The sequence below is a fragment of the Tinamus guttatus genome, unplaced genomic scaffold, assembly GCF_059628265.1.
Source record: "Tinamus guttatus ecotype Peru unplaced genomic scaffold, ASM5962826v1 Tinamus_guttatus_pri_ptg000674l, whole genome shotgun sequence".
Classification (NCBI taxonomy): Eukaryota; Metazoa; Chordata; class Aves; order Tinamiformes; family Tinamidae; genus Tinamus; species Tinamus guttatus.
The window spans coordinates 208210-218112 of NW_028289208.1; the positions used below are offsets into that span (position 1 = coordinate 208210).

Consider the following 9903-nt stretch of genomic DNA (forward strand, 5'->3'; position numbering starts at 1 on the left):
TTAATTCTGTTCCATTGCTGAAGAAGGCAGTAATTCTACACCTTTGAGGCTCAGTGAAATCTCCACTCCTGGATATGCTGAATAATTTTGCACACAAGGCCTGTGAGGCTGGGGCTTTCTCAGCACTGGAGTGCCTAGGGTGCCAGCATTTAATTCTTGTACACCAGCGTTTCATGTTATTGAGTACTCTTGCCATTTTCCAAAAGCTGACTTTGTATGTTTCTTATATCTGCTTCTGTGCCTGAATTATGCTTGCTCCATTAAAGAGATACTCGTTAGTCATGATTGATTAACTTTAAAAAAAGAAGAAAAAAAAAAGTATATCTCTCATGTTTAGTTTAGTTTCATATTCAACAGAAAAAAAAGGGAAAACAGGACTGTAGACGTGGGGTTTACAGGCTTCCAGGCATCTGCATATTATGATGCCTTTACTAATTGGATCTCTGTAGAAACAGATACAGTAAATGTTGTTCAATGTAAAAGCTAAATTTTGATATATTTATTTTTAAAGGTTAAATTTAATGCTTACAGGTGTCTAAAAGAAGATCCAGCAACAATGTCTTTGCTACAGAGGAGTCTGGACCCAGAGAAGACTTTGGGACTAGTAGACGTGCTCTATACTGCTGTGTTTGACATACACAGGTGGAAGGAGGGAAGGTGCGTGTCCTGCTGAGCCTCGTGCGTAACTTCTCTAGTTCTAACAAAGCCTCTCTTATTTAAAGGCCTTTGCTGAAGGACTCAATAGTACCAATTGCTCAGATAAGGAAAGTAGGACTTGGAGTAAGAAATTTTACTCTATACGGGTAACTTGTGGGTATGAAGATGCAGTGGGGGTGTGTTTTTGTTTTGTGTTTGTTTAACGAGATGTCAACATACATGTGTACAAAAGTATTGGTTTGTCTTTAATATAAATCAAGTATTTCTGTAAGATTAGTTTCAGCTTAAAATAGCATAAGGAAAGTACAGCATAAACGTAGGAAAGTTTTAATCACTGAAGGAATTGGTAATGCAATTGCAAATGTTACTGTTTCACACTTTATCATAGGAAGAAATTGAGGAAATATAACCTCAATAAGATGCATCAATACAATGCATCAGTAAGATGCATCCCAGGTATATGTTTTCCTCTAAAATACAAATTATTTGGACAGAGGATAGGATGTTAGGATAAATGGAATGTGCTAGCTGGTTTGATACAGGTGTTTCTGTCGATGCAGGGAGCAAGCTTTGCCTTGTATTCAGATCCAGCTGCAGCGTGAAATCTCGGACTTTGGGAGTCAAGTTGACATGCCATCTGGAAACGGAAGCAAGTCATCGGGTGGACTACAAAAGACATTCTCAAAACTGACCTCACGGTTTACAAAAAAAACTTCCTGCACCAGTGCAAGCAGTAGTGGAAGCTACTCAATCCCCAATACACCTTCCAAAAATGTCTTCATAAGTTCCAGCTCGGAGGAGAAAGCTAAAATGCCTGCTAACGTAGATGTGCGACTGCAGAGCATTTTGAACATTGGTAATTTTCCTAGGACCACAGATCAGATGCAGTCAATTCAGAGCACAAATAATCAGTTAGTGAATGGGTTTCTAGTTGAAAGACGGGACAACTTCTTCAAAGCGGATGAAAGCAAGGATGATAAAGGTATGAATCTACCAACTGACCAAGAAATGCAGGATGTTATAGATTTCTTGTCTGGCTTTAACATGGGCAAATCCCAGCAGACTTCTCCAATGGTGAAGAGAAGGAACTCTGTGGCATCCTCCACGGCAGCAGAGCAGAAGTCAGGAGCAGTGCAGCAGCAGCCGCAGTCTCTCTCCCACCCGCCGCTGCATCCTTCTCAGCAAGGCTTGTCGCAGCAGCAGCAGTCACAAAAGCAGCAGCAGCAGATGCAGTATTATCAGCATCTGCTCCAACCTATCGGACCACAGCAACGTGCACCTGCCAAATGGCTGACTAATTCTTCACAGCAGCCAGCCCAGGCCCTTGGAGCTGGGTTGTCTCATATTAACCAGTGGAACAATCCTGGTTTCTCAGATTTAAGCTCCGATTTATACAGCTTGGGTCTCGTGAGCAGCTATATGGACAATATGATGTCAGAGATGTTAGGACAGAAACCACAAGGACCTAGAAACAACACATGGCCAAATCGTGACCAAACTGAAGGAGTGTTTGGGATGTTAGGAGAAATTCTGCCTTTTGACCCTGCAGGTATCTGTCTTTTCCTTTAATACACTATAAAGAATAGTTAAATACTGCTAACCAATATTTTCTAGTGCTATTCATCTAATATTCTTCTTAATACATACATTGTTTGCTGTGACCAGTCAGAGCAAAACAGGCATTTAAAATACTTTTAGATTAAGGTTTTTGCTTTGTCTGCAGAAGATCACACATTTTAAAAGAATATTATGGAAAAGTAAAGCTTTAGAACTTTTATGTGTTACTGGTTTTTTTCAGTATGTGTCAGTCTTAGTCGGAAATGCCCTGCAGTTCTGTAGACCTTGAAGGAAGTGAAGAATTTGAGGCTAGTGGCAAAAATGAGAAACTGAGATTCTGATTTCTCAAGAAGCAAGCAGAATCACAACATAGTGAGCTGCAAGTTATACCTCCATTTGCAGATGGTTTTAACAATTCTTTTTTGTTTGTTTTTATTTTTATTTTTTTTTCTTCCTGGGCTTGGAAGAATTTACAGGCTTTAATTTTGTCAGTTTCTACTGATAGGACCTTTCAGTCCCATGTTCTATCCCATTATTTTAGCCATGATCATACTGACAAATAATATCCTCCTATGGAAGAGGAGGGCAATTCCATTGTGAGAAATATTTGAGAAGTAGAGAGAAAACTATAGGACCAGTGTCTGTTATATATGGATGGTGTGCATTTACTACTTGTTACAGTATTTTATTTCTTTTTTTAGTGTCCATTGTTGCTCCATCAGGAGGTATCAACTGTTGTCCAACGTTTATCTTCTGTAATGAATATATTTAGTTGGTTGGGGTACACTCAAGCTTAAAGGATTAAATGAAAGGGTAACAGCAAGAGGAAAACCTGCATGCCAGCAGCTGACTTCTTGGTTTCTTTCATTCAGTTGGCTCTGATCCAGAATTTGCCCGCTACGTTGCTGGGGTCAACCAGGCTATGCAACAAAAAAGGCAAGCACAGCACGTCCGTCGTCCAAGCAACACACGTAGCAACTGGCCTCTTCCTGATGATCCCCACAAAACCTGGCCTTTTCCTGAGTATTTCACAGAAGGGTAAGAAATTGGATAAGCAGCATCTTATTTCCAGTATTTGTGTCTCACTTATGTTCATGCTTAGCTGAATGTCAAGTAGTAGGTGCTTCTGCCTGCTGCTGCACGTGTGAGGCTGCACTTCAGGACTTCCTGCTTAGGTTGATATCAATGCTCCGACACTTTATTCATTCTTTATTCTTTATACTTGTTATTCATTCTTTAGACTGAGATGTGTCCCAAGTCTTATTCAAGCAGAGGAAATGAAGACTTTAGATTAATTCAAAATTGCTTTATTTTCAGTGTTTTGAAGACCTTTAAGACCTAGTATGTGTTTTAGCTCAGTATTTTGTCATGAAATAATCATGTCCTTAGTGATTGCAAAAGCAAGTGTTATTTGTTTCTCCTTGTAGACCAGGGAGAGGCTATGGCATTGAACTTAATTTATGTAATGATTTTAATAGAACGTATAAATTGACTGTAAGAACTATGTCATGTGAGTGATGTGATAAGTAAATAAATGGAAGTTTTTATATTACTCTGGTATTTTACAAAGTAATATACATTTTGTGCCCTGAGGTATCACCAAGACTTGGTGCAGTGAACTAGGGCACCTAATCTGGAGCAGGCACTGCAGAAACAAGGACTAATGATCTTCCCGTCTTACAGTGATGTGACAAACAGCTGGTCTGGTACTCAAGGAGACTCTGCCAGCTCAAGTGACGAGACCTCCTCAGCTAATGGAGACAGCTTGTTCTCCATGTTCTCAGGGCCAGACCTTGTTGCTGCTGTAAAGCAAAGGAGGTGAGTAGAATAAACGTTTACCACTTCAGCACACTTTTTTCAGTGTAATTTGATTTGAATAGCCAAACAAAGCAGATTCCTACCAACTGTAAGTATTTGCATATCAACCAGTTTGCATATCATCCTGGTGGTATGGCTCGGAATATACCTGATCTTAATGCTATGAAGTCTCAGGCTGTGCTATATTAATAGCTGTCCCTTTATACAAACTAGCATCTGTACAAATATCCTTTGTCAGCTGAAACCCATATATCTGGAAATGCGTGAGGCTTTCCCTCTCCTGAGGCAAACCTCTCTCTGTTTTGCCAGGAAACACAGCAGCGGTGAGCAGGAACCTAGCACGCTCCCGTCACCACCTCTTCTTTCCGCAGTAGATGACCGTAATCAGGTAAGCTGAACATGGCTTCTCTCGCTCATTTTTCTCCCATGTCCTTTGGGGTCACTTTCACTAGGAAACCCTCACCAGTAAAATTAGCCTCATTGTATTTCCATGCTACCTCCCTCAGTTAAAACCCAAGCCATTAAAACCCAAGCTCAAGTAGCCCTAAATGCTTTTAGCAGTTACCAATTTTAAATAACAAAGACTTCAAATTAAGCTAATAAGCAACACAATCGGCTTAAACTATCTGTGCAGAGAAAACTAGAGCATCACCAGGTTGATGACTTATTTTCCTAGAAATCTTCCTTTTAAAGCATGGCTACTGCTAGCCAAACAGATGTCCTGAAGCAAGCAATGATTTTTTTCAATTAGGCAAACACTGTAAGAATAGAGTGTGCTGTATGTCTGCATGAATCCTGCTTTTAAAGATAGGTTAAATCAGCCTTCTGAATCTGTAGTGGGAGTAAGGATAAGAAATATTTAACATATTCCCCCCCCAAAACAAAATATTTTGTTTGTTCCTTTTTTCCTGCTCCCCAGGATAATAAGACCAAAACCTGGCCCCCGAAGGCCCCCTGGCAGCACGCATCCTCGGTCATGGGCACCCTCCCCGGGCAGAGCGCGTCTCTGTACCCGATGAGCAGCCCCATGAGCCAGTGGAGCGACACGATGCAGATGCTGCAGTCCCCGGTGTGGGCAGCAGCCAACGACTGTGCTCCAGCAGCGGGCATCGCCTCCGGCTTCGCCTACGCGCAGCAGCAGCCGCCGCAGCAACAGGCCTCCCAGCACAAACAGATGAATAAGGGCTTTAAATCCTTTCCCGTCAAGCACGAACGCAGACCGTCTTACTTGCATCAATACTAATTGCTTTTCACGGTGGAAAATGCAGCACCGGGCCAAACAAAAACTATCTATCCCTTGTTTTGCAATTGTGCATTGGCTCTGTCCTGTTTATCTCATTAAATATGGAGGTGAGGAGTTACTGGTGATGTATACAAACCCTTGAATTCAGTTCTACAGTGCTGAGCAAATATGGCCAATATGTTTGGTAGACGTACATGAAACAGCCCAAAACTGTGATGTAGAAATGCTTTTAAAAATGTGTATATTGCCTTTACTTTCGAAACTTTTTTTTTTTAAGAGAACTGCTGAAGAACTACCATACAGAAAAACACTGTATTTTATAGCTATTTTTCATAATAGATTTATAGTTAAACATCTTCTTAAAATACATTTAATACGTTGAAGCAAATATATTAGCGGTCACTTTGCTCAACACTGTTTAAATTTGTAGCAGAGAAGCTGTGAGGCCTTGGTATTGTTGATAAATGGCCTGTGGGCACCTTTCTGAAAAATGAATTGAGACAGCAGCTTTTGGTGTGCCACACAAGAGAGTTCATTTTGAAACTGTTGTGAAAACCGTTACAAAAGTTGCAGTTTCCTTTAGTAGAGATCAGCTGGGATCGCTCAAACTTGTGTCACAAATGTCATCTGTGCTGCTTAAAGGAGATCGTATCTGTGTGGATAATATGACACTGGTTTTCAAATACACAATCTGTTACTACTTCATTTGGCCAAAGGCATTATCCACACAGTGCTCCTTAAGTGTGTGAAAGTATAGCCTAAAAGACTACTTGCATATATTTAAAGTCTTATTTCAGATGCTAAAGTTGATGTAAAAAAAAAAAAGGAAAAAAAAAAAAAGAAAAAAAAAAAAGTGAGCTGGCTCAGAAGATACTAGAACCGAAATGTGGGGTAGCAGTTAGTTAAGAACATTATTTTTTTTAAAAGGATAAGATAATTATTTGCGGTCGATATGTGCCATTAAATGAACCTGTGGAAATATGAAGAACCTTCCAACCAAAGTGGATCCAGAAGAGTGACTGGTGCTTAAAAATTGAAGAACAATGGTAAATATATGTATAGCTATCCCACTGTATATTAATTGAGATTACAGAAGATTCTTTATATAGTTAAAGCTTATTTAAATTTTCATATTTCATCTTTGAAAGAGTTTAAAAACCACAATATTTTCTGGTATAAGAGTTTTGACAGTATTAATCTTATTTTTGTATTTTTCTTAAGTCATATCATTCTAATATGTTAACTACTAGTAAAATGGGTTATTAGTTCTAACTGCATAATTTTTCAATGAAGATAAAGCACATTTGTTGTTTTTGTTTTTACAAACTAAGTACATCTATATCTAAAGATACCAAAAAAAAGAAAAAAAAAACATAAAATATATATATATAAATAAAAGGTATACACAACACTAAAACTATTAAACATTTGGGTATTTAACACCCAACCACCTTTTTTTGTTTGTATGGTGACGGGCTATCTTTGCAGGCCCAGATTGTTACCTTTTGTGCTGTTTGAGGATGCCAATGTTGCCTGTATTTATGATATTGTCACCATGTTTTCTGAAACTTCATACTTACCATGTTTACAAAGATTTGTTTGCTGTACATAGACTTTTTACAGTAATGTGCTTTGCACAATCAGTGTGGCTTCTGTCTGTAAGTTGTTAATGGTCTGTACTACTATAATTTTGGAAACCCTCTGCTGAAAATGTTAGTGGTTATTTAACTTGATGAATGGTTTTGAGTTTCCTAAATCTTGTCATTTAGATCTAATATTAAACCCTAAATTTGGTTGTACTTACTGGTTATCCCTACTAAGACCAAAATGAAAGTTAATGAAACACTTACTTTTGAACTTTTCTAACAAGTGCCAAAATTATTGCTATAGTTTTTGCAGTTCATTCACAATTACAAATGCTGGCAAGTTTCTGGACCTACAGCAGCGAATTGCGGAAACAAAGAAAGTTTGTCTGCGTTTTGACCACGTAGGTGCTACTCTGTCCTTTGCTTCCGATTGTTCTGAACACTGGTAATTTTAAGAATTGTTGCACTTGGCAAATGAGTCTTGCCATTAAATTTCACTTACACTGCCAAGTGCAAGGGTTTGGTGCTTAGTTAACTTACCCTTATTGCAGTCCTTCTTGTGAATAGCTAATGCTTCTAAACTGGAACTGTACATTTTTGTATTTTAAAGCTTCTGTAAAAGTAAACTATTTGCTTTATTAAAGATATACATTTAATAGGTCATACCTGTTTAAAATATGCACCTTGCTGAAAGTGAGCAGCACCTTAAACTGTAACTTTGATTTGTAAACAGAGATCTTATTTCATTAACATGGGATTATTTATCAGTTTGAAAATTGTCAACTGCCTACTTACTGACTCATCCTCTAAATCTGACCTTCTGCATTGCGGGATGTGCAGCATCTCCTTGTAGCCTCTTTCAGACTCCTCTTGCACACAGATTGTGAGGAAGAGCACTGTGCAGAACAGGCTTTAGCAAGTGTCTTTAAACTAGAAGTGCACATGGTAACTGCAAGTGGTAATTTGAGTATTAGCAACCACAGAGGAAATAATTTTCATAGGAAGAGGGTGAAAAGATACCTGTGATTTTTTTTTTGAACAAAACTAATCTGGGGGCTGTGCTTATCATGTCAGTGAAACAAACTGAGGTGCCACCTAAGCCGGGGGCTTGCAGCCTAAGAATGATACAACTGCTAACCACAAAGCATATGCATCCATTTGGGTTGTGTGAGAATTTACTCGTTAACAAGTTACACAGTACAGAGTGTTTCAAGCAAAAAGGTCAAGTCTTGACACAAGTGGGACAAACACAGAGCCTTCTCTCATTGAAATAAAGGCTGGAATTTCCCCTTACTTTTATAGCAGTAAATTAGGTAACAGCTGTTCATTTTTCCTAGAAGAGCAAAACTTCCTCTTTCTCCACACCCGAGTTGCCTCTTTGTTAAGATGCGTTTAAACCAAACTATAACAGCATGGCCAGAGAACATCTTTAATTTATTAAGCAATTTCTGTGATACAAGATACAAAGTGATTTGTAAACGGGTACTGCAGCCATAACTCCCCAGTCTCACCCAGACTTTGTGCTCCTGGAGGCAGAGGGAGGTTGCAGGGCTGCTGACCGCTCACCCAACTGCTGCACGACCTCGGGCACGAGAGCTTCTGCTTCATGGAGGGGGCAAGTCCTGACACCGACGCCGCTTTCAGAAGAAGGCTATGGAGAAGGTGTGGGGATGAAGGAAGAGGTAATTACAGTATGATCATGAGCATCTTTAGGAGGGTGGGAGGGAAAAAAAAAAAGTACTACTAATATAGTATTACTGAAACTACGCTCAGCTATTTGAATGCAAAAGCAGGGATGACAGTACCTGTCTTTCAAGGTGCCACCTTCTCATCTCTTAGTTTAGACTTCTACTATAAGTGCTACTGCGTCTCAGAGCGTCACTGTTCACGCAGGTGCAGTCAGTCTACAGTCTTCTGGCTGCTGGGTGGAGCTGCATCAGCAATTGTAGCTAAATAGATAAGGTTTCTGTGCAAGATGTGCTGGTACCTAGGAGAAGAAGAAATGCATTACCTGGAAAGTACCTGGCTGCCTGTCCTTGACAGCAAATTGCCTGCACTTCTTTAATAATCACTTTTATGGCATGACATCAAGGGAATAAACACCATTAATGAGACAAACTCCTCCTTATGCTACTGTCACTATAGCTCACTGCATACTGTAACCTTCTAGAGTAACACTAGCCACGTGCTAGTAAAAATTAAAATTCTGTATATGCCCACAGCTGAAAAGCTGCAGAACACAGGGGAAGCAGCTCAGCAGACAGAGCTGCAGTAGAGACCAGACTGAACAGCTCGAGCTCTGCAGCCTCTGAACCTGCTCTTCACTCACATTTCCTCGGCTAAGCGCTACAGACACCGGCTCCCTCTTCCCCAGACATCAGCTGGGGTCCAGAGAAGCCTGCCCAGCAGAGCCGCCCTTCACGTCAATGCAGAACAAAAGCCTTGAGAGAAAGGAAGACACCCGAGCTCGGCGGGCAGGGGGCATCGCACCGCAGAGCGCGTTAGAACAAACAGCGTTTGGGGGAACCTCTTCTCTAGGAGAACATTGGGAAGGCGCCCCGAGGAGCCGGGGGTGCGCGCGGGCCCCGCCGCTCGCTACTCACTGCACGCAGTCGGTGGCGCGGCCCTTGCTCTGGTACTCCACGATGCACCGGATGAGCTGGTCGTTCTCCTCCAGCAGCTGCGGCAGAGAGCGCCCGTCAGCGCCCGCCCCGCGCGCCCAGGGGCGGCTGCCGCCCGCCCGCCCTCCCTCCCTCCGTCGCTCGCTGCCGCCCTCCGTCCCCCCGCGCTGCCCCGCCGCGGCCGGGCCGCGCTCACCCGCTGCAGCGTCTCCTGGTTCACCTCGGCCTTGCCGCGCAGCCGCTCGGGCACGAACGCCACCGACATGGCGGCGCCGCCGCCCGCGCAAGGGCGCACGGGAGCGGCCCGCCCCGCCCCGCTACCCATGAGCACGCGGAGCAAGAAGCGAGGCCCTGCTCCGCCGCGGGGCGCCCGCCGCCCGCCCGCCCCTCACTCACACTCACACTCACACTCACACAGACG

At 41.9% G+C, this 9903-nt stretch overlaps 2 protein-coding genes across 2 annotated transcripts in view; one reads left to right on the forward strand and one right to left on the reverse strand.

Annotated features, from left to right (window-relative positions):
• Nucleotides 1-5712, forward strand: part of GARRE1 (granule associated Rac and RHOG effector 1) — a 48374-nt gene extending 42662 nt beyond the window's left edge. Inside the window, exons 9-14 of the mRNA XM_088536486.1 lie at nt 532-657; nt 1218-2206; nt 3087-3252; nt 3898-4032; nt 4342-4420; nt 4952-5712. Of these exons, the coding sequence (XP_088392612.1) occupies nt 532-657; nt 1218-2206; nt 3087-3252; nt 3898-4032; nt 4342-4420; nt 4952-5275 (1819 nt within the window). The 3' untranslated portion in view covers nt 5276-5712. The remainder of the gene's footprint in view (nt 1-531; nt 658-1217; nt 2207-3086; nt 3253-3897; nt 4033-4341; nt 4421-4951) is intronic.
• Nucleotides 5713-8751: 3039 nt separating this feature from the next.
• Nucleotides 8752-9789, reverse strand: SS18L2 (SS18 like 2). Its single transcript, XM_088536487.1, has 3 exons — nt 9679-9789; nt 9465-9541; nt 8752-8848 (listed from the first exon to the last, which is right to left on the reverse strand). Exons 1-3 carry the CDS (start codon nt 9745-9747, stop codon nt 8761-8763), a joined length of 234 nt encoding a protein of 77 aa, XP_088392613.1. The 5' UTR covers nt 9748-9789; the 3' UTR covers nt 8752-8760.
• Nucleotides 9790-9903: the final 114 nt, after the last annotated feature.

Excerpts from the sequence above, each read along its gene's own strand:
- SS18L2 (XM_088536487.1), bottom strand. The coding sequence starts at position 9,747 with ATGTCGGTGGCGTTCGTGCCCGAGCGGCTGCGCGGCAAGGCCGAGGTG. Across the intron at positions 9,542-9,678 it reads ACCAGGAGACGCTGCAGCGG|CTGCTGGAGGAGAACGACCA; the intron begins GTGAGCGCGGCC and ends TCTCTGCCGCAG. Across the intron at positions 8,849-9,464 it reads CGCGCCACCGACTGCGTGCA|GTACCAGCACATCTTGCACA; the intron begins GTGAGTAGCGAG and ends TTCTTCTCCTAG.